This window comes from Manis javanica, chromosome 15 (genome assembly GCF_040802235.1).
Source record: "Manis javanica isolate MJ-LG chromosome 15, MJ_LKY, whole genome shotgun sequence".
In the NCBI taxonomy this organism is placed as follows: Eukaryota; Metazoa; Chordata; class Mammalia; order Pholidota; family Manidae; genus Manis; species Manis javanica.
The window spans coordinates 87,781,089-87,806,295 of record NC_133170.1 but is presented as its reverse complement, the minus strand read 5'-3'; the positions used below and the strand labels follow the sequence as shown (position 1 = coordinate 87,806,295).

The 25,207-nt window shown below is 42.2% G+C and overlaps 2 protein-coding genes across 3 annotated transcripts in view; both read right to left on the bottom strand.

Annotated features, from left to right (window-relative positions):
* Positions 1-25,207, bottom strand: part of LOC108401536 (zinc finger protein 337-like) — a 169,907-nt gene that overhangs the window by 124,338 nt on the left and 20,362 nt on the right. The window lies entirely within an intron of this gene.
* Positions 8,188-25,207, bottom strand: part of LOC118969334 (uncharacterized) — a 31,083-nt gene continuing 14,063 nt past the window's right edge. For both annotated transcript variants that reach the window (XM_073223050.1, XM_073223051.1), the window contains exon 4: positions 8,188-11,487. In XM_073223050.1, the coding sequence (XP_073079151.1) occupies positions 8,957-11,487 (2,531 nt within the window). In that variant the 3' untranslated portion in view covers positions 8,188-8,956. The remainder of the gene's footprint in view (positions 11,488-25,207) is intronic.

The following is a 25,207-nucleotide window of genomic DNA, read 5'->3' as shown; positions in this document are numbered from 1 at the left end:
TCCATAGAAAAGAAAATGCAGATGTAGAAGCCAAAATAATGACACTAGCTTGGAAATTAATAATTTGTAATGTATTTGCCTTTTAAATCATGTAGAAAGTAAAAACAGTTACAAACCCATTTAGTATTAGCATCCTTTCATTTCACCCTGTGAGTCTCCCTGAGCATTTACTGCAGGGCAGGTCTGGTAGTAACTAAATTGTTCATCTGCAAATGACTGCTTTTCTCCCTCCCTTTTAAAGTTCACTTTTGCCAGATACAAAATCCTCGGTTAACAGGTTTTTATTTTCCTTTCAGAGCTATGGAGACATGGGCCCACTGCACTCTGGCCTCCGGAGTTTCTGATGAGAAGTCTGGTTTGTATGAGTTGCTTCTCTTAATTTTGTAACATTCAACCTTAGCCTTTTCAAGTTTGATGTTAGTGTCTTTGCATGATTCTGTGTCAGTCTTGTCTTTTGTGCTTTAGACATGTGTATATTTATGTCTTTCACCAACTCTGGATGTTCTATTTCTCTCCTTTCTGGTTCCCTTGCAATGCTTATGTTGGTCCACTGCATGGTGTTATGCATGTCACTCAGGACTTTTTCTTTTTTTTTGGTATTTTTAATCTACAATTACATGAGGAACATTACGTTTAGTAGAATCCCCCATCACCAAGTACCCCCTACAAAGACTGTGACAGTCACTGTCCATCAGCGTAGTAAGAAGCTGCAGAATCACTACTTGCCTTGTGTTGCTCTGCCCTCCCTGCCTCCCCACCCCACATTATACATGCTGATCATCCTGCCCCCTTTCTTTTCCGCCCCCTTATCCCTCCCTTCCCACCCATCCTCCCCAGTCCCTTTCCCTTTGGTATCTGTTAATCCATTCTTGGTTTCTGTGATTCTGCTGCTGTTTTGTTCCTTCATTTTTTTCTTTGTTCTTATACTCCACAGATGAGTGAAATAATTTGGTACTTGTCTTTCTCTGCCAGGCTTATTTCACTGAGCATAATATCCTCTACTTCCATCCATGTTTTTGCAAATGGTAGGATTTCTTTTCTTCTTATGGCTGAATAATATTCCATTGTGTTTATGTGCCACATCTTCTTTATCCATTCTTTATCATGATGGACACTTAGGTTGCTTCCATTTCTTGGTTATTGGAAACAGTGAGGCGATAAACATAGGGCGCATCTGTCTTTTTCAAAGTGGGCTGCTGTATTCTTATGGTAAATTCCTTGGAGTGGAATTCTTGGGTCAAATGGGATTTCTATTTTGAGCTTTTCGAGGAACCTCCATACTGCTTTCCACAATGCTGGGTCTAGTTTATATTCCGACCAGCAGTGTAGGAAGGTTCCCCTTTCTCCACAACCTCAGCAACATTTCTTTTTGTTTGTCTTTTGGATGGTGGCCATCCTTACTGGTGTGAGGTGATATCTCATTGTGCTTTAAATTTGCATTTGTCTGGTAACTAGCCATGTGGACCATATTTTCATGTGTCTATTGACTACCTGAATTTCTCTTCAGGTTTTTTTTACATTTCTTCAGTTTTCTCTTCCTGTTCCTCTGATTCATTTATTTCTATTATCTTAAATTCAAGTTCATGAATTCTTTATTCTGTTTCCTCAAACTTCTTTGAATCCCTTTAGGGAATTTATTGTTGCAGCTAGTGTATTTTTAGCTGCAGATCTTCATTTTCATTTTTATTTGTTTTCCATCTGTTTAATATTTCCATTTTTTGCCCATGCATATTCTTGACCTTCTTAACCTCCTTAGTTCTTTCACATCCTATAAGACAATTGCTCTAGAGTCTTTGTGTCATACACCTGCCATCAGCTCTCCCATAGAAACACACTTTTTCTTCTTTGAATGAGTCATACATACCTGGTGCATTGTATGCCCCATAGTTTTTCTGGAAAACTGATATTTGAATCTAACAATTTGTTATCTGTGGGAATAAACTCTCCCCCTTCACCAGGGCTTAGTGTTTTGGTGATGTTTTTATTTTTGACTGTTGAAGGCTGTGTCAGTGACAAGGATGATCCTGAGTTTTAAATTTAGAATCTCCCTTTATTTTTCTACCAGAGCCTTCCTTTCCTTTGGCTGTGTGGTCACTGTCCAGTTTTCCTGTATATGTAATTCCTATTCAATTTTCCAGTTTAATTAAAGCTCCAGAGGGGAAATGAGAGAAATGGAGGAACAGAGTGTTCTGGCCCTTGAAATCTCCAGGGAATCTCTTCTGCTGGACAGGGTGGGGCTTGCAGCCAAAAGGGAGGAAAAACATTGACCACGTGCACTCTGTCTGGGCCTATCTGGCCAGAAGCAGCAGTCCTCGTTCAGAGACAAGATCCCTGAGACCTGGACTCGTCCTTTCTTCCCTGTACGGCTCCTGCAAGTTGTGTGCAAGCTGCTGCAGGAGTGCATGGCTGTGGCCCTGGGGCTGGGAGGCTGCCAGTGTGCAAGGAGCTGAAAGGGATAGAAACTAACCACAGGTTACCTTCCTAGGCTTTCCTTGGAAGTTGTAAGGCTTCAGTAGCCTCCAGAGCCCAAAACATTTGCATCATGCAGGTTCTGCCAGTCTATGTGTTGTATCATTGGGAGACAGATTCCAGGGGCTTCCTATTTTGTCATCTTTCCAGAATGTTACAATGAAGTTTTCTTTTTGTCCCCAACAAATTATTCTTTTATTATTTCTTTTTATTAAAGTATCATAGATATACAATATTATGATGCTTTCAATTACACAAAACTGGCTCAAAATTCACCCATATTGTTAAGTCCCCATGCCCTCCATTGTGTCAGTGTCCCTCAACATGGTATAATGTTAGTCATTAGCTGTATTCTCCCTGCCATACTACCGACCCCATGGACAAACTATATAATCATTTTCTTTAACACAAAGCTTAAATTTAAAATTAAATCAGAAAAGATTAATTTCATATATACTTTTTCACATATATGATGGTGTTTAAAATGAAAAATGGATAAAAAGACTAAGAAAAATGCAAAGGAAATTGAAAAGCATTAACATATTTGTATGCTTTGTGAACATTTTCAGCCTTCTTATGCTGAAATTAAAATTATTTGCCTCGATGCTTTCATCAGGATACCACTAAACCTCTACAATGTTCCCAAATGTCAGTTCATTCCTGCATGTTGTAATATACATTTTATTCTTGCTTTAAGCCGAGAATTATTTCAATGTATTTTTAAAAGTTTTCAAATGAATATATTTCTTGTAATGGTTTAATTCTTCTTTCGGCATTCTATGTCGTTAGATTTCCGTTTTTTAAATGCAAGTACATTTCCCATCAAGCACCTGATCAGGACTTCTGAATTTTCATACTCAGTTCAAAGAAAAGTGTATTATGTAAAGGTGTGTATGTGTAGAAACAAGACAATGCTTGGCTTAAAGCAAAAATAAAAATGGATATTACAACATACCGGAATGATTTGAAATTAAGAGAGTAATGAACAAATTCAGTGGTATTTTGACAAACACAAAAAGGAAATCCAGTAAATTTAATTTCAAAGTAAGCTTGAAGTCAAAGCAGATTCAAACTTTCCTGAGAAAATAAACATAAAGACATAAGCTTGCATAGAGCAGACAAACTACATCAATGATTAAGAAAACCCAAACGTTGTTTTATGATTAAAGCTTTTTAAGGATAATCCCAACTTAATGACTGGAATAAATCCTGTCTGGCCATGTCATGTAATTATTTTTATATATTGTTGGACATTAGGTACTAATAGGAGTTCCTTACTATGTTCATAAGATATATTGGTCTGTTGTTTTCTTTTTAATGTCTTTCTATTCTTTGAATAGTAACACTGTCCTTAGAATGGGTTGAGAAGTGTTCCCCCTGCTTCTATTTTCTAGAAGACATTGTAGAAAACTGGCATAATTTCTTCTTTAAATATTTTATAGATTTCATCAGTGAAGCCATTTGAGCCCGGTGAATTCTCTTTTGGGAGGTTATTATTGATTCGATTTCTTTATTAGATATGATCCTACTGATGTGACCTATTTCTTTTTGTATGAGCCTCCGTAGACTGGGGCTTTGAATCATTTCATGCATTTCTCCTAATTTACCAGATTTCTGAACAGAGTTCTACATGTTCTTTCATTATTATTTTCATACCATGGTATCAATAGTGCTGGCTCATCTTTTAATTTTTGATATTAGCAATTTGTCAATTCTGTTAATTAACCTAATAGTTGATCAATATCTTTGGTCTTTTCAATGCAACAGCTTTTGGTTTCCTTCATTTAGTCTACTGGTTTCCCGTTTATAGTTTCATTGATCTCTGGCCCAGTGTTCATTGTTTCTTGTTCTGCTTGCTTAGGGTCTATACTGCTCTTACTTTTTAACTTTATATGATAGATGGTTACATTAAAGAATTATTTCTTTTTCCATCCTTATGTGTGCATCACTGGCATAAATTTCTCTTTACAATGCTTTCACTGCATTACACAAATTGCAACAAATTGTTTTCATTCATGTACAAAATACTTAAAAAATATCTTTCCCTAGTACTTCTGTTCAACCCATGTGGCACGTACAAGTGCATTTTTAAATTTCCAAGTATTTTGGTATATTGATGTATGTTTCTGGTATTGAGCGCTAGTTTCATTTGACTGATCATACAGTGAACCTTTTATGATGCGCGCATTAGCTTCTGGCGGCCACCATAACTCGTTACCACAGACTGGGGGACTTGAACATCAGCTGAGTTCCTCACAGCTTTGGAGTCCAGAATTCCACGACTAAGGTTTCAGCAGGGTTGATGTCTTCTGAGGCCCCTTTGGCTTGTGAGTGGCTGTGTTCTGCTGCCTTCACATGATCTCTCTGTGCCTATGTTGTACTTCCTCATGTTTGTAATGACGGCATCCTATGGGGTTAGGGCCCAACCTACTGACTTCATGCACACTTCGTTACTTCCTTATACACCCCGTCTCCACATGCAGTCACATTCTGAGTTACTGGGGATCAGGACTTCAACATATGAGGTTCGGTTGGGGGGACACACAATTCAGCCCATAGCAATGTCTCTTTTTTTAAACCTATTTTGGTGGGTTTTACTGCACAGAATGGTGTCCACCTTGGTGAATATTTCATATGTGCATGAGAAAATGTGTATTCTGCTGCTGTAGGATCAAATATCCTGTAAATGTAAGATCCAATCATATCATAAGTGATTATCTACTCAGTTGAAATCTGTCCTAGTTTTCTGCCTTCTGCGTATTTCAGTTACTGATAGAGTGCTGCTTAAGTGGCCACCTCTTACAATAAGCATGTTTGTTTCTCTTTGCAGTCCTATCAGGTTTTGCTTCAGGTATTTTGAGGCTGTTTGGTGCACAGCAATTAAGGATTGTGGTAATTTCTTGGAGTGTTGATCCCTTATTACTATGCAATGCCTCTATTTGTCAAGGATAATTTTTCTTGTTCTGAAATTGGCTTCCTTTAAAGACAATGTATGTTCTCCAGCTTTTGTTTGATAGCTATGATATACCTTTTGCCACTTACTTCACCTTGCAGTGTGTATTTAAATATAAATTATTTTCCAGAGAATATGTGGTTCTTTACCTTGAAAGGAATTGTTAGTTGGATTAATATCTATCATAGACGTGTTTTGCATTCAGTGCATTTTCTCTGTATTTTTCTCCCTTCTGTGAATCTGAACTTTTCACAATTGTTTCCTTTTAAGAAATCAGTACTTATTTTTAAAAATTTGCAGCACTTCCAATAGTGTATCAGCACATTAACAACTCACACAGATCCTCTAAAATAATGTTATACTGTCTCATGGGCAGGTTAGATACCTTATGACAGTGTAATCCCAATTCGCATTGCATTCATTCATTTTAATTATTCAAAAGCTATACATTATTGATATTATTATTTTGAAAATGAATCAGCATGTCCATTAAGAGTTGTATTTACATTGCCAGCACTCATTACGTAAAACTGACATTCTCATATATACTGTAAATTCATATATATGTACATTTATCATATATGTATATAAATATACATTTTTTTTCACTGACAAAGATTTAACACAACCTACAAGTCAGGCCTACTGACAAAATTTTACATTTTTGTTGCCTGAGAAAGGCCTTGTTGTCCACTTCTCAATGAGCATTATGGGATACAGAATCCCAGGTTAGTTTCTTTTTCTTTCAATTTCTTAAATATTTCATTCCTAACTTATTGGAGTGTGATTTCTAGAGGGCTCCAGCTTACCATTTTTTACTGGATGCTAAAAATTATGTTACCAGTGCTGCTAAAGTAAAACCTCCATGAGATTGTATATTAATGATATGTTAATTTAAAAAATGATGTTAGGTATGACAGAAGTGGAAGTAACCAGGCCTTTGGTGTGCGGTTTTATACTTATCTCAGTTGGGCTGTTAGTATTTGTTGTAGCTGCGTGTCAGACACGTCGGTGCCTGCTTCTGTCCTCTCGGTCTCCCCTGGTGGGCTTTTCCCTAAGAACTTGTTCTTAAATAGAGTGTCTGGGTTGTAATTTACTGCAACTATACCAGGCTCGATTGATCTGGTGGTCAAGTTTGGGGAAGAGTGTTCTTAAATCTTGTGACTAATTTCCGTAAAGTGTTCCCATGTCCCTGTACTAACCAGTGAATGTTTACCATTTAGGAGGTGTGGTTCACTTTCTTTAGCTTCTAGTAAAAAAGCTGCTTGCTTGCACTTTATGTTCATGTTGAAATGAGCTCTTCCCAATGTTTTCAGGGATACTTGGGATCTGAAGCATCTCTTAGTGGCCCCCCACCCTGTGTGTGACAGGAGAGTGAGAGGGAGGAGGAGCAGGCTAACTCCCCTTCCTCCCAGTCAGAGGCTGAGGCAGGTCTCAAGGTCCGGACCGTGTTAGGTGGGTCAGTGCATGTGTGACATTTCTCAGAATAGTTACTTCTACCCACGGCATATTTTAAAGTGGTTCCTTTATTTTTCCCCTGCTGGAAGCATGAGTTTTTCTCAGATCTTCACTTACAATGTGAACATGCTGAAGGTAAACCTCATGAATTTGTGGTGATTTTTCCCCAAATGGCCAACAGGCATTGTTCTTACTGTTCATTTCTCCCACCTGGGAGTCTGATGGCAGGGGTGTAGTGTGCAAGGCCTGGTGCATGCAGGTCAGGCTGCATCGGCCCCTCTTCTTTCCTGAGAACATTTTCTAAGGAGGGCATAGTCACGAATATGGGTCGCACCACTGAGCTCTTTCTGAAAGACACAGACCCGTTCCTTTCATGTCTGACCAAGGAGAATGGGGTTTTCCTGGTTTCTGTGGGGATAGAATCCTAACTGCACTAAGCAGCTGCCCTGAGTACAGCCCACTGTCCTGCACTTTGAATATTTCCACTTTTCCTACTCTGCCAAGACCCTGTGCTCCCTCCCTCCCTCCTTTCCCTTTACAATGCCCATCACCCCAAGCAGCAATGAGATCTATACACACGCAGATACACTAACTGGCTCATGCAAATATGAACCCCAGGAAGTCCCACCACCAGCCATCTGGAAGCTGGTCTGTAAGCCTGAGACCTAGGGGAGCCGATGGCATGAGTCCCGGAGGTCAGAACGCCCACGTGAAGCTCTCTGGTGGACCTGAGCACCCAGGGTGCAGATGTCTGAAGGCAGGAGAGGGTGGAAGTTGCAACTCCAGAAGAATATTTCACACTTCACCTTTTTGTTCCATTTGGGCCAATGATGCTGCCCACAAAGCTGAGGACAATCTCCCCAGTTTGCTGAGCCAAATACTCATCCCAGGGACAGCCTCCCAGAAACACCAGAATAATGTTAGCTCTCGGGGCACCCCTTAGTGTAGGGAACACAGTTAACCCCCAGTCACTGACTCCGTGTTGCACATGAAGAGCCTTCTGCATCCCAGTGTCCTTCTGCAGTGTTTATGGAGGGCAGCAGGGAGCACTGACCCATTAGTTCCTCATCTGTACATTCAAGTGCCCAAGTCATCACACCCATCACACCTATGCCTCCACGAGGGCATTCCCCCGGGGACGGCGGGGGAAACAAGTTGAGCACCTACCTGTGCCCACATGCCAGCCTGCTCTTCTGCCAGACATGCAAGAAGCCAAAACCCTAATCCCTATTTTCCACCCACGTTGTCAGGCTGCTCTGAGTACCACTTGTGCGATGGCTCTCTGCAAGGAAGACACTGAGATGACACTGAATAAAAGAAGGCTTTTATCTGGACAGAGAATGCGGGAGAACATGGGGAGGAGGTGAGGCTGGTGGGAGACGGGAGGCAACAGGAGCGTTTGGTGGAAGAGCCCCGGACAGCTGGGTAGCCTCAGGGAGGGCGTGTCAGCAACAGCCCTGCCCTGATCCCCGGGCTGTCATCACCGGCTCAGGGCTGCCCACGGGAAGATCAGTCAGTCACAAGACCCGGTCTGCAGGAGAGACATTTCCCCAGGATCCCGGGTAATTCGCTCCCCTCCCCTCCCCTGCTGTCTGCTTCTCAAACCTGGACATTGTGTGTCAGAATCTGCCTTAAATACTCAGAACCACGGAGACTTAATTTTCATGGATGGGGAGCATCTCCAAGTTCAAGTCTTGGTAGACCTGCGGATCTCCTTGGCCTGCGTGATGCATCCGCAAGCGGGGTCACGGGCTCAGCTGCAGCTTTGCACAGCAGCGGTTACTTCACGGGAATGGTTGACCACCATAGGCAGACCCTGAGGTGCGGACGGTCAGCCATCGACTAATGCTTTGGCCACACGCTGCACACAAGTGCTTCCCTGATGAGTGGAACCTCTAACACCCACACGTGTGATTATGGCTCACGTTCCTCTGCATGAAGCACACATGGGCCCTTTCCTCCACGTGTGCACTGGGGACTTGGCCACACTCCCTTCATACGAAAGGCTTCTCCCCTGAGTGTACCTTCTGATGTCTCTGGAGATTCGATTTACTCTGAAAACCTCGCCCACAATGACTACACACAAAAGGTTCCTCCTGAGTGTTTCCGCTGGTGGTAGACGAGGGATACCTTGTGGAGAAAACCTACACCACACTCCGTGCACTCAAAAGGCTTCTCCCCCGAGTGTCTCCTCAGGTGGGAGGTAAGAGATGATTTATTTAAAAACCCTTGTCCGCACTCCCTGCACTCAAAAGGCTTCTCCCCCGAGTGCGTCCTCAGGTGGTAGGTAAGAGATGATTTGTGGAGAAAGCCTTTCCCACAGTCCTTGCACACAAAAGGCTTCTCCTCTGAGTGTTTCCACTTGTGGGTTGTCAGGGATGATTTGTGGGCAAAGGCTTTCCCACAGTGCTTGCACAGAAATGGCTTCTTCCCCGAGTGTCTCCACTGGTGGGCGAGAAGAGATTTTTTTCGGGTAAAGGCTTGTCCACACTCCTTGCAAACAAAAGGCTTCTCACCTGAGTGTGTCTTCAGATGACGTAGGAGATATGACTTCATGCTGAAATTTCGCCCACAGTACCTGCACACAAAAGGCTTCACCCCCAAGTGTTTATTCTGATGGTTTATGAGACTGGGCTTCCACCTGAAACTCTGCCCACAATACCTGCACACAAAGGGCTTCTCTCCTGAATGTGTACGCTGGTGGGAGTACAGGGATGGTTTATGGTAAAAGCTTCGCCCACACTCCTTGCACACAAAAGGTTTCTCTCCTGAGTGTGTCCTCTCATGGGAGATCAGGCCTAATTTTCGTTTATAGGCAAGCCCACACGTCTTACACACAAAAGGCTTCTCCCCTGAGTGTGTACTCCAATGGGATTTGAGGGATGATTTTCGGGAAAATCCTTGCCCACAGTCCTTGCACACAAAAGGCTTCTCCCCAGAGTGAGTCTTCTGGTGGCACATCAGGTTTGATTTATGGGTAAAGCATTTCCCACACTCCGTGCACACAAAAGCTTTCTCCCCTGAGTGAGTCCTATGGTGCTCTATAAGGACTGATTTATACATAAAGCCTTTCCCACACTCCGTGCACACAAAAGCCTTCTTGCCTGAGTGAGTCCTCTGGTGGCACATCAGGGTTGATTTACGGATAAAGCCTTTCCCACACTCCTTGCACACAAAAGGCTTCTCCCCCGAGTGTGTCCTCTGGTGGTACATCAGGTCTGATTCATGGATAAAGCCTTTCCCACACTCCTTACACACAAAAGGCTTCACCGTTGAGTGAGTCTTCTGGTGGTGCATCAGTTCTGCTTTACGGATAAAGCCTTTCCCACACTCCTTGCACACAAAAGGCTTCTCCCCTGAGTGAGTCTTCTGGTGGTACATCAGGATTGATCTACACATAAAGCGTTTCCCACACTCCTGGCACACAAAAGGCTTCTCCCCTGAGTGAGTCCTCTGGTGGTGCATCAGGTTTGATTTATGATTAAAGCCTTTCCCACACTCCTTGCACACAAAAGGCTTCTCCCCTGAGTGTAACCACTGGTGGGCGACTAGGCTTGATTTTTGGGTAAAGCCTTTCCCACACTCCTTGCACACAAAAGGCTTCTCCCCTGAGTGTTTATACTGGTGGCGGGTCAGGTGTTTTTTATGGGAATAGCGTTTGCCACACTCATTGCACACAAAGGGCTTCTCCCCTGAGTGAGTCCTCTGGTGGTGCATCAGGTTTGATTTATGAGTAAAGCCTTTCCCACACTCCTTGCACACAAAAGGCTTCTCTTCTGAGTGTGTATATTGGTGGGACATCAGGGCTGATTTTTGGATGAAGCCTTTGCCACACTCCTTGCACACAAAAGGCTTCTCCCCTGAGTGTGTCATGCAATGGTATCTCAAGGCTGATTTATGGGAAAACCGTAGCCCACACTCATTGCACAGAAAAGGCTTCTCCCCAGAGTGTGTCCTCTGGTATGTTACGAGGTTTGACTTACTGCTGAAGTCTGGCCTACCCTCCCTGCACATATATGGAATCTCTCCTGGGTGCATCTTCAGGTGCAAGAAGAGTGCTGACTTATCAGTAAAGTCCTGTCCACACTCCCTGCATGTTAAAAGATTCTGTCCACGATGTGCTTTTCTGTGTTCGAGTACGTCTGTCTTCTGGCTAAAGCCTTGCCCACAATTCGCATGCATGAACCCCTCCCACCCTGAATTTCCTACTCCTTCAAAAACTTTGCCTGTTTCTTTAGGATTTACCTTCTGGGCTTGGCTGCCCTCTATTTCCACCACTGAGTTCCTTTGCCCCAGACTTACTGCCTGGGTGGGGTGTGGGCTGGAAGGTATCCCAGACATCTGACTCCCCCTCCTCGGGAAGGTCTGGGAGTTTTCTTCTCTCTCTTGACCTGCTCCCTTATGACCATGGTCACTCTGATGAGAGAGTTCTTCCTGCTCTTGTTCCTGGTGCTCCAGCCCAGGATTCCTCGGCTGTGGGTTATTTGTTGCACGTGCACCTGCAGACATCTGAGCAGAATGGTCGTGAATCGTGTGCCTCAAGAGGATGTGCTGAGCGGAGGCCAGTGGGCAGCAGGGAGAGAGATGGATTTCTGGCTTTGCTTCTGCTGAAGAGAAAAAGTGCCCCATCAGGATGGTCGCAGGCGAGGCAGCCTGGACCACCACACAAGACAAATGCCACCACCTCCCATGAGGGTTGCCCTCCCAGGCCCTGCTCTTCCATCTAGTTGGAAGCTGCTATCTTCTCTTGGAGAGAGCAATGTACACACTAGGGAAGGATTTTCTTCAGTCTGTTATCTGACTTCAGGTAGTGCATCAGCTAAGTTACAAATGCTACTGAGCCTCAGGAGGGAGATCTTCCTGTGTGTGACAACATGGATGGCCCTGATGTCATCATGCTGAGTCACAGAGGACAGACAAATCCCACACGACAGCACCTGTATGTGGGATCTGAGAAACAGAAACAGAAATAGACGGACAGGCAAGGAATCTGAAGGACACCAAGGGTGGGGGACGGGCTGGTAGCAGGCAAAACAAGGTGAGGGGATGAAGATGCGCAAACTTCCAGCTATAACATAACTAAGTCACGGGAAGTAGTGTACAGCACAGGGAAGATGATGTAATTAATTTGTGAGATCATACATGGCTAGTATTATCATGGGGATCATTTTCTAATGCATAAAAGTAATAAATCACTGTGGCCTGAAATGAATCACACCTGAAAACAATGGGAAGTTGTACATCAATGACACCTCAGTCAAAACTGTATCAGATGTCACCTATGGTGTAAACACACGAGAGGCTCCACAACACATGGACTACATCTTTCAACGAATTGCTGGGCCCTGTACCCTTCCCGCTCAAAACTCAGTTTCTTCCACTTTTGAGTCCCCCACTCCAGCCGACACTGACGGAGGTTTTTCTGTTCTTTGGAAAATGCTCCTTCCTGACTGGGTAGAAGGAACACAAAATACACCCATATAAATCTGCTTGGATTCATGGTTTACTTGGTCTGAGTTCTGCTCAAAGCTGATGACATGGTCAGAGAGGCCTCTGCTGTCCGTCCTGTGTGACCAAGTCACCCACTCCCAGCCCACTATCCCAACGCCACCCCCACGTGCTTCTCTGGTAGTGCCTTCACAGCACTTCTTTCCTGAAATCACAGAGGCGGTTAGGGGTGCTCCTGTGCCTACCACCAGTGCAGGTAAGCAAAAAGGAGAGGGGATTGTATGGGCCCCTTCAGTGCTGCATTCCCAGGGTGACAACAGAGGTTGGCATGGAATAAAAGGCCAACTGATGATTCATGAATGAGTATGTTCTATGAATGACCACATCCTAATAGTATGATGTCTTAAAGGTGAGCAATTAAGAACACTAACAAGAGTCACCTTTGCTGAGAAAGGTGGGAAATATTTTAGTAGACTTGATTTTTATTCTGCAAGCTGCTCACCATTAAGTGCCAATGTGAGAAAATAATATATACACACACAAAATGAATACAAAAACCACCTGTAGAAAGGAAATATTTACACTCGCTATTGTGGCTACAAGGAAAACAAAACATTCATGTTCAGAAGGAAAATCTGCAGTAAAAGGAGAAAGTCCACTTTGGAATGCACTCCTGGTGCTTTTGGCCATCAGTGTGCAGACGGTCCCAGCGGATCACCCGGCACCTCTCAAACGTGTGACTTTCTGAGTATTTACATGTCACCCGAGGGCTTCCAGTTACTCTCAGTGGCTTCTGACCATTCCGAGGATACAGCGCTAGCTGCATCTACGAAGCCTGAGAAGTAAGAGTGTCTGGGCTGGCAGCCTTTATTCTGTACCACCTGGGACACCCCAGATTCCTGAGCCCACTGTGTTGGCTTCAAGCCCCTGCAAGGGCCCTTGTCAACCCTAACAGGCCTGACATGGAGTTGCTTTTGTAAGAATTCTGTGGTCAAAATATGAACACTGGGGCCATGTTTCAACACTCACAGTCTGACAAGTTGGTGGCAGAAAGAACCACTCTCCTTAAAATTCACTGACAGATAAATCAATGAGCAACTCTGTTGGGGTGGGAAAGGAGCTGCTATGCTCGGGAAAATACAGAGCAAGGAAAGAGAAAGACGTCCAAAATCTGAATGAGCTCCCTCCATGCAGACCACACGGAATGGGCAAGTCAACAATGCATTGGTGTTGGCACAGAAGGCCTGGTACAATTCCACTCACATCAAGGTCCAGAAGCGACCAAGTGCTGCCCACTGGGCAGAACCACAGCAGTGGAGGCCTTGGGGGATGGAGAGGTGGGGAAAGGACTGGGAAGGGGCCTGTGGAGATGGGCTGGGGAAGAGCAGGGCTCAGCTCACCCACATGCATGCACGTGAGAACGCATGGCCTGTCACTGCAGGTCTGCACATGTCATGGTATTCGGACTCTACCTACAAAGACCCGCACGGAAACATGTGAATATTGGTTGGATGGACTTCCATGCAGTAAGGCTCAAGAGTTATAGGAAATGGTGTGTGAAACTCCCTTTGACAGCACCAGACATAAAAGGGGATCTTGGACAAAAGAGGAAGGCACAGATGGGGAAATATGTCATCAAGAATATACAGCAAAATGCTAGGTGTTCAATACAACAAATAAAAATTTCACAATCTTGGCACTAAGTATTGTGGGATGTAGACTTAAAAGACACATGGGGAGAGGTTAAAGACGGCAGAATAAGAAGTGAGACAGAGAATCCCTCCAAGAAACCACATATAATATGAAAATACACTTAATACAACTAATCCAAAAAGAGCAACAGGAAAAAAGACTGGGCCAGGCTGCATACACCTGGGAAGAGAGCAGACCTCACTAAACAGGGTGATGTACAAAGCCCTGATCCAACGGGACTCAATCCCTTCCCTGAACCCAGCTCACGGGAGGAAGAGAAACACAGTGGGGAGGGGGTGGAGCCTGAGGCTGCTAAACACCCAGCCCTGGAGATCTGCTTTGGGAGCACAAACCTACACTGCATTTTGCCTGAAGATTAGTGGGGTTTTAAAGCTAAGACAAGAGGAATACTCAAAGGGACTGAGATTTCAGATGTATTTGGAAAACAGGGATCCACATGCCGTGGCTGTGGGACAAAGGAAAGGTGGGCAGTCTGAGTGGCTTCCTAGCAGCAAGAGGGCTGCTGAAGGAGTGGGGATTGCCCAGACCTTGCTGCACGGGAGATGGTATAGTGGACAAAGATCTCTGGGTGCGCTCTGCCCAACAGCTTGGGAACTATCGGAAGCTTCAGGTGCTCCATTTCCCTGGCTGGCTGGCTACTCAGCTCCGAGAGTGCCACTGTGTTATGCAGCCTACTGCGCCTTCCTCCTTGCCTGCTTGCACAGACTCACAAACTGGCAGTCCCTGCCCTGGTGTCACATCAGGCAAAGGGAAGACCACCTATACCAGCTACACAAAGCACAGAGGAATACAACTGTGTGCTCTGTCCACTGGTTTTGACAGTGGAGACAGGCACTGCAGCTGGTAAGCAGGTAATAGCTCTTTCCTCCCGCTAGGCACTAGCGCCGCTAACCTGACACCCCCAACATCACTTCAGGGGATGAGCAGAACCAGAGACTAGAGCTTCTGGGCACTACAGAGTGCCACACACAAATATGAAATGCCAAAGGGATATGGTTCAAACAAAAATCTCACAAACACCAGATAAAAGGCCAAGAGAAACTGAACTCAGCAGTGTTCCTGAATGACATTTCAAATAAAAATCATAAACATGCTCAAGGAGGTACAGAAAAATATTTAAGAACTCAGAAATGAATTTAGGATGGAGATTTCATAATTAAGAAATTCCACACCCGAAATGAAATATAAAAAGGAGGGACTTAAAAGCAGATTACATGTAGCACAAGAAACGGTAAATGGAATAGAAATTAGAGAAAAGGAATATAAGAAACCTGAGGAACAGAGAGAAAAGGGGAAGTATAGGAATGAAAGAATGTTCAGAGAACTGTGAGGCCAATATAAGCAGGACAATATTTGTATTATAAGGGTACCAGCAGAAGGAGACAGAGAAAAAGGGATGGAAAGTGTCTTTGAGGAGGTAAATGCTCAAAACTTCAATCTGTGGAAGGAGATACTCTCTCAGGCCATGGAGGTGCACAGATACCCCAACACAAGAGACTCAAGGAAGACAACACGAAGACATGTGATAATTAAAATGGCAAAGATCAAGGATAAGGCAGACTTTCAAAAGTACCTAGAGAGAGAAAAAAGATCACATAAAAGGAAAGCCCACCAGGCTAGCTTCAGATTTCTCAACAGAAACATTACAGGCCAGAAGGGAGTGGCATTGATATATTCAATGCAATGAAGCACAAGGGACTTCAACCAAGAATACGCTACCCAGCAAGGCTAAAATTTAAATTTGAAGGAGGGATTAAACATTTTCAGATATGCAAAAGCTGACAGAATTCACCTTCCACAAACTACCTCTACACTGCATTTTGAAGGGACTGCTATAGATGGAAGTATTCCAAAGGCTAAATACCTGTCACCAGAGGGAATAAAACCACAGGAAATAAAGCAGAACAATTAATCACTAAGCAGACACAGAATCCAATCAACTAGCTGCAAACTAATTCAAGGAGCAGACAAAGAGTACCGAATATGATACCTAACATACAAAGAATGGAGGTGGAAGAAAAAGGAGGAAAAAAAAGAACGTTTAGGTTGTGTTTGTTATAGCATACTGAGTTAAATTAGACTGTGAGATGCTAGGGTTATTACCCTTGAATTTTTGGTAACCACAAATTTAAATCCCGTAATGGCAATAAGTACATACCTACCGATAACCACCGCAAATAGGAATGGTCTGCATGCAGTAATCAAAAGATATTGAGTCACTGAATAGATAAAAGAAACAAGACCCATCTATGTGCTGCCTATGAGAGACTCACCTCAAACCCAAAGACATACACACATTGAAAGTAAAGGGATGGAAAAAGATACTTCATGGAACTAATAGGGAGAAAATTGCAGGACTTGCACTACTTGTATCAGACAATATATTCTTCAAAAGAAAGAAAGTAACAGGAGACAAAGAAAGACATTACATAATGATAAAGGTGTCAATCCAACAAGAGGGTATAACCGTTATAAATATCTATGCCCCCAACAGATGAGAACCTACATATGCGAAACAAATACTAACAGAATTAATGGGGCAAACAGAATGCAATGCATTCGTTTTAGGAGACTTCAACACACCACTCACTCCAAAGGACTGATAACCAGACAGAAAATAAGAGACACAGGCACTGAACAACATTTCAGAACACATGGACCTAACAGACATCTACAGAACTCTACACCCAAAAGCAGCAGAATACATATTCTTCTCAAGTGCACACACATCTTTATCAAGAATGCATACAGTAGGCCACAAAAAATGCCTCACTAAATTCAAAAACATTGAAATTCTACCAACCAGCTTCTCAGACCACAAAGCTTTGAAACTACAAAGAAATTACACAAAGAAATTACAAAGGAGGCTTACTAACATGCTAGAAAGAAAATCAATGGATCAATGACCAAATGAAAACAGAGATCAAGCAATATATGGAGACAAATGGCAACAGTGATTCAACACCACAAAATTTCTGCAGTGCAATGAAGGCCGTGCTAAGAAGGAAGTATATTTCAATACAGGCCTACATCACGAAAGAAGAACAATCCAATATGAACAGTCTAAGCTCACAATTAATGAAACTAGGGAAAGAACAAATGAGACCAAAAGTCAGTAGAAGGAGGGACATAATAAAGATTGGAGCAGAAATAAATAAAATCAAGAAGAATAAAACAATAGAAAGAGTCAGTGAAAGCAGGAGCTGGTTCTTCAAGAAAATAAACAAAACAGATCAACCCCTAGCTAGACTTACCGAGAAAAACAGACTCTACACACAGACACAGAAACAGAAATGAGAACGGAAAAATCGCCACAGACACCACAGAAATAGAATTATAAGAGAACACTATGAAAAATTATATGCTGACAAACTGGATAACCCAGAAGAAACTTTCAAGAAAAATACAACCTTCCAAGGTTGACCCAGGAAGAAACAGAAAATCAGAATAGACCAATTACTAGCAAGGAAATTGAATTGGTAATGAAAAAACCACGTAAGAACAAAATCCCTGGAGCAGATGGTTTCACTGCTGAATTTTATCCAACATTTGTGAAGACCTAATACTCATCCTCCTTAAAGTTTTCCAAAGAGCAGAAGAGGAGGAAATACTCACAAAGTCACTCTATTAGGCCAGCATCACACTAACAATTAAACCAGGCAAAGACAGCACAAAAAAGGAAAATTAGAGACCACTATCCCTGATGAACACAGAAGCAAAAATACTCAACAAAATATTAGTAAATTATATTCAAAAATACATCAAAAAGATCATGCATCATGATCAAGTAGGATTTATTCCAGGGGTGCAAGGATGGTACAACATTCGAAACATCCATCAACATCATTCACCACATCAAGAAACAGGAGGACAAAAACCACATGATCATCTCTATAGACCCTGAAAAAGCAATTGACAAAATTCAACATCCATTCATGATATAAACTCTCAACAAAATGGGTATACAGGGCTAGTATCTCAACATAACACAGGTCATATGTGAGAAACCCACAGCCAACATCATACTTAATAGAGGGATGATGAAAGCTTTTCCTGTAAGATCGGGAACAAGACAAGAATGCCAACACTCCCCACTTCTGTTCAACAGAGTACCGAAGGTCCTAGACATGGCATTCAGAAAACACAAAGAAATAAAAGGCACCCAGATTGGAAGGAAGAAGTTAAACTGTCCATGTTTCCAGTCGATATGATATTGTACATAAAAAATCCTGAAGAATGCACTCCAAAACTACTAGATCTAATATCTGAATTCAGCAAAGTAGCAGGATACAAAATTATTACACAGAAATCTGTTCCATTCCTATACACTAATGACGAACTAGCAGAAAGAGAAATCAGGAAAACAATTCCATTCACAATTGCATTAAAAAAGAATAAAATGCCTGGGAATGAACCTAACTAAGGGAGTGAAAGACCTATATGCGGAAAACTACAAAACATACATGACAGAAATTAAAGAAGATATGAATAAATCGAAATACTTCCTCTGCTCATAGATAGAAATAATTAATATTGTCAAAATGGCCGTCCTACCTAAAGTAATCTCCAGATTCTGTGCAATCCCTCTCAAAATACCAACAGCATTCAATGACCTAGACCAAATAATTCTAAAACTCATATAAAACCAAGAAAGACCCAGAATAGCCAAAGCAATCCTGAGAAGGAAGAAAAAAGTGCGGGGGATTACACCCCCAACTTCAACCTCTACTACAAAGCCACAGTAATCAAGACAATATGATACTGGCAGAACAACAGACACATAGAACAATGGAACAGACTAGCGAGACTAGATATAAAACCAAGGACATATGGTCAATTAAAATGTGATAAAGGAGCAATGGATATACAGTGGGGAAATGAAAGCCTCTTGAACAACTAGCATTGGCAACACTGGACAGCTACATGCAAGAGAATGAAAATGGATTATTTTCTAACCCTGTACACAAAACGAAACTCAAAATGTATCAAAGATCTGAATCTAAGTCATGAAACCATTAAACTATTAGAAAAAGATGCAGGTAAAAATCTCCTGAATATAAACATGAGCAGCTTTTCCTTGAATGCATCTCTTTGGGCTACGGAAACCAAAGCAAAAGTGAACAAATGGGACTCCATCAACCTAAAAACCTTGTACAGCAAAGGACACCAACAGCAGAACAAACAGGAATTCAACAGTACGGGAAAATATAGTCACAAATGACAGATCCAATAAAGGACTGACATCCAAAATATATAGAGAGCTCACACACCTCAACAAACAAAAAGCAACTAATCCAATTAAAAAATGGGCAGAGGAGTTGAATAGACAGTTCTCTAAAGAAGGAAGTAAGATGGCCAACGGACACATAAAAAGATGCTCCACATCGCCAATCATCAGAGAAATGCAAATTGAAACCACAATGAGATATCACCTCCCATCAGTAAGGATGGCCAACACAGAAAAGACAAAGAACAAAAAACACTGGCGAGGATGTGGAGAAAGGGGAACCTCCTACACGGCTGGTGGGAATGTAAGCTAGTTCAACCACTGTGGAAAGCAGTATGGAGTTTCCTCAAAAAACTAGAAATAGAAATACCATGTGACTCAGGAATTCCATTCCTAGGAATTTACGCCAAGAAAACAACATCTCACATTCAAAGAGACATATGCAGGAGGGCGGAGCCAAAGCCAAGATGGCAGCATGAGTAGAGCAGCGGAAATCTCCTCCCAAAACCACATATATCTATGAAAATATAACAAAGACAACTCTTTGTAGAATAAAGACAAGAGGACACAGGACGACATCCAGACCACATCCAAACCTGCAAGAACCCAGCGCCTTGGAAAGGGGTAAGATACATGCCTCTGCCTGGTGGGTCCCGAGCACCCCTCCCCCCACCTCCCAGTGGGAGGAGAGGAGTCAGAGCAGGAAGGAGAAGGAGCCCAAGTCCGCTGAACACCCAGCCCCAGCCATCCAGACCAGAGCGCAGACACAGTGCATGTGCGGGGCTCTGGATACTAGGGAAACAGGGCAGCAAGAACGGTGAGCAGGTGCCTGAGGCCGGCGCCAGAGGACAAAAGAAAAGCGAGTAGGGACTCTCTTGTCCCCTCCTAGCATGAGCCGGGAGCTCTGTCCTTTCACTGTATCTCTAAATAAAAGCCTGTACTTTGCTCTACCAAATAAAAAAATAATAGTAATAGCGAGCGGCCATCGTTTTTTTGTTCTTGTTCTTGTTTTGTTGTGGTGAGTGCTTTTTTGAAGTCTTAAAGGGACAGGGACCCCAATACTAGGGAAATAGAGCAGCAAGAACGGCAAGCGGGTATCGAAGACCAGCGCCATAGAACAAAAGAAAAGCGAGCAGCCATTTTTGTGTTGTTGTTGTTTTGTTTCGGCAAGCGCTTTTTGGAAGTCTTAAACGGATAGGGACCCCAATACTAGGGAAATAGGGCAGCAAGACCGGTGAGCGGGTGCCTGAGGCTGACACCACAGAATAAAGAAAAACGAGCGGCCATTTTCCTTTTTCTTTTTTTTTGTGGTCGCTGTTTTGTTTTGGCGGGTGCTTCTTGGAAGTCTTAAAGGGGCAGGGCGGGACACATACTCTAGAGGTAGGGATTCCGGGGATCTTTGGCACTCTAATCCTCTGGGCTGCAGGGAGCACGGAGGCCCTTTATGGAGATAAATAGCCTCCCAGCCGCTCCCCCTCCAACGTAACTCCACCCCTTTGGAGCAGCAGCCCGAGCCACAGCAGGCCCACAGCAACAGCGGAGATAACCTCCATAGCAGATGGGGAGGAAGCAGAAGCCCTGTCTGTGTGCAGCTACCCAGCATAAGCCACTAAAGGTCGCTATTCTCCCAGGAGAGGAAGGCCACAAACCAACAAGAAGGGAAGTTATACCAGCCGTCACTCGTCCCAGCTCTGCGAACTATTCCTGTCACCATGAAAAGACAAAATTACAGGCAAACCAAGATCACAGAGACAACAGAGGAGACAGACCTAACCACTCTTCCTGACAAAGAGTTCAAAATAAAAATCATAAACATGCTGACAGAAATGGAGAGAAATAAGCAAGAGATATGGGATGAAGTGCAGAGGGAGATCACAGATGCCAGAAAGGAGATTACAGAAATGAAACAAACTCTGGAAGGATATATAAGCACAATGGATAAGATGCAAGAGGCCATTGATTGAATTGAAAGCAGAGAACAGGAACGCATGGAAGCTGACATAGAGAGAGATAAAAGGATCTCCAGGAATGAAACAATGTTAAGAGAACTGTGTGACCAATCCAAAAGGAACAATATCCATATTATAGGGGTACCAGAAGAAGAAGAGAGAGGAAAGGGGATGGAAAGTATCTTGGAAGAAATAATTGCTGAAAACTTCCCCAAACTGGAGGAGGAAATAATCAAACAGACCAGGGAAATACACAGAACCCCCAACAGGAAGGATCCAAGGATGACAACACCAAGATACATAATAATTAACATGGCAAAGATCAAGGACAAGGAAAGAGTTTTAAAGGCAGCTAGAGAGAAAAAGGTCACCTATAAAGGAAAACCCATCAGGCTAACATCAGACTTCTCGACAGAAACCCTACAGGCCAGAAGAGAATGGCATGATATATTTAATGCAATGAAACAGAAGGGCCTTGAACCAAGGATGCTGTATCCAGCACGACTATCATTTAAATATGATGGCGGGATTAAACAATTCCCAGACAAGCAAAAGCTGAGGGAATTTGCTTCCCACAAACCACCTCTACAGGGCATCTTACAGGGACTGCTCTAGATGGGAGCAATCCTAGAAAGAGCACAGAACAAAACACCCAACATATGAAGAATGGAGGAGGAGGAATAATAAGGGAGAGAAGAAAACAATCTCCAGACAGTGTATATAACACCTCAGTAAGTGAGCTAAGTTAGGCAGTAAGATACTAAAGAGGCTAACCTTGAACCTTTGGTAACCACGAACTTAAATCCTGCAATGACAATAAGTACATATATTTCAATAGTCACCCTAAATGTAAATGGACTGAATGCACCAATCAAAAGACACAGAGTAACAGAATGGATAAAAAAGCAAGACCCACCTATATGCTGCTTACAAGAGACTCACCTCAAACCCAAAGACATGTACAGACTAAAAGTCAAGGGATGGAGAAACATATTTCAGGCAAACAACAGTGAGAAGAAAGCAGGGGTTGCAATACTAATTTCAGACCAAATAGACTTCAAAACAAAGAAAGTAACAAGAGATAAAGAAGGACACTACATAATGATAAAGAGCTTAGTCCAACAAGAGGATATAACCATTCTAAATATATATGCACCCAACACAGGAGCACCAGCATATGTGAAACAAATACAGAACTAAAGGGAGAAATAGACTGCAATGCATTCATCTTAGGAGACTTCAACACACCACTCACTCCAAAGGATAGATCCACCGGGCAGAAAATAAGTAACGACACACGGGCATTGAACAACACACTAGAAGAGATGAACCTAACAGACATCTATAAAACTCTACATCCAAAAGCAACAGGATATACATTCTTCTCAAGTGCACATGGAACATTCTCCAAAATAGACCACATACTAGGCCAGAAAAAGCGCCTCAGCAAAATCCAAAATATTGAAATTCTACCAACCAGTTTTTCAGACCACAAAGGTATAAAAGTAGAAATAAATTCTACAAAGAAAACAAAAAGGATCACAAACACATGGAGGTTTAACAACATGCTCCTAAATAATCAATGGATCAACAAACAAATTAAAATAGAGATCAAGGAATATATAGAAACAAATGACAACAACAACACAAAGCCCCAACTTCTGTGGGACGCAGTGAAAGCAGTCTTAAGAGGAAAGTATATAGCAATCCAGGCACACTAGAAGAAGGAAGAACAATCCCAAATGAATAGTCTAACATCACAATTATCAAAATTGGAAAAACAAGAACAAATGAGGCCTAAAGTCAGCAGAAGGAGGGACATAATAAAGATCAGAGAAGAAATAAACAAGATTGAGAAGAATAAAACAATAGGAAAAATCAATGAAACCAAGAGCTAGCTCTTTGACAAAATAAAATAGATAAGCCTCTAGCCAAACTAATTAAGAGAAAAAGAGAATTAACAGAAATCAACAGAATCAGACATGAGAATGGAAAAATCACGACACACTCCACAGAAATATTAAGAATTATTGAAGACTACTATGAAAACCTATATGGCAACAAGCTGGAAAACCTAGAAGAAATGGACAACTTCCTAGAAAAATACAACCTTCCAAGACTGACCAAGGAAGAAACACAAAAGTTAAACAAACCAATTATGAGCAAAGAAATGAAAACGGTAATCTAAAAACTACCCAAGAACAAAACACCAGGGCCGGACGGATTTACCTCAGAATTTTATCAGACAGACAGAGAATACATAATACCCATTCTCCTTAAAGTTTTCCAAAAAATAGAAGAGGAGGGAATACTCCCAAACTCATTCTATGAAGCCAACATCACCCAAACACCAAAACCAGGCAAAGACCCCACCAAAAAAGAAAATTACAGACCAATATCCCTGATGAATGTAGATGCAAAAATACTCAATAAAATGTTAGCAACTCGAATTCAAAAGTATATCAAAAGGATCATACACCATGACCAAGTGGGATTCATCCCAGGGATGCAAGGATGGTACAACATTCGAAAATCCATCAACATCATCCACCACATCAACAAAAAGAATGACAAAAACCACATGATCATCTCCATAGATGCTGAAAAAGCATTTGACAAAATTCAACATCCATTCATGATAAAAACTCTCAGCAAAATGGGTATAGAGGGCAAGTACCTCAACATAATAAAGGCCATATATCATAAACCCATAGCCAGCATTATACTGAAAGGCAAGAAGCTGAAAGCTTTTCCTCTGAGATCGGGAACTAGACAGGGATGCCCACTCTCCCCACTGCTATTTAACATAGTACTGGAGGTCCTAACCACGGCAATCAGACAAAATAAAGAAATACAAGATATTCAGATTGGTAAAGAAGTTAAATTGTCACTATTTGCAGATGACATGATAGTACAGAAAAAACCCTAAAGACTCCACCCCAAAACTACTACAACTGGTATCAGCATACAGCAAAGTTGCAGGATACAAAATTAACACACAGAAATCTATAGCTTTCCTATGCACTAACAATGAACCAATAGAAAGAGAAATCAGGAAAACAATTCCATTCACAATTGCATCAAAAAGAATAAAATACCTAGGAATAAATCTAACCAAAGAAGTGAATGACCTATACTCTAAAAACCACAAGTCACTCTTAAGAGAAATTAAATGGGACACTAACAGATGGAAACTCATCCCATGCTTGTGGCTAGGTAGAATCAATATCGTCAAAATGGCCATGCTGCCCAAAGCAATATGCAGATTTGATGCAATCCATATCAAATTATCAGCAACATTCATCAATGAACGGGAACAAATAATTCAAAAATTCATATGGAAACACCAAAGACCCCGAATAGCCAAAGCAATCCTGAGAAAGAAGAATAAAGTAGGGGGGATCTCACTCCCCAACTTCAAGCTCTACTATAAACCCACAGTAATCAAGACAATTTGGTACTGGCACCAGAACAGAGCCACAGACCAGTGGAACACACTAGAGACTCCAGACATTAACCCAAACATATATGGTCAATTAATATTTGATAAAGGCTCCATAGACATACAATGGTGAAATGACAGTCTCTTCAACAGATGGAGCTGGCAAAACTGGACAGCTACATGTAGGAAAATGAAACTGGACCATTGTCTAACCCCATATACAAAAGTAAATTCAAAATGGATCAAAGACCTGAATGTAAGTCATGAAACCATTAAACTTGTGGAAAAAAACATAGACAAAAACCTCTTAGACATAAACATGAGTGACCTCTTCTTGATCATATCTCCCCGGGCAAGGAAAACAACAGCAAAAATGAACAAGTGGGACTATATTAAGCTCAAAAGCTTCTGTACAGCAAAAGACACCATCAATAGAACAAAAAGAAACCCTACAGTATGGGAGAATATATTTATAAATGACAGATCCGATAAAGGCTTGACGTCCAAATTGTATAAAGAGCTCACATGACTCAGCAATCAAAAATCAA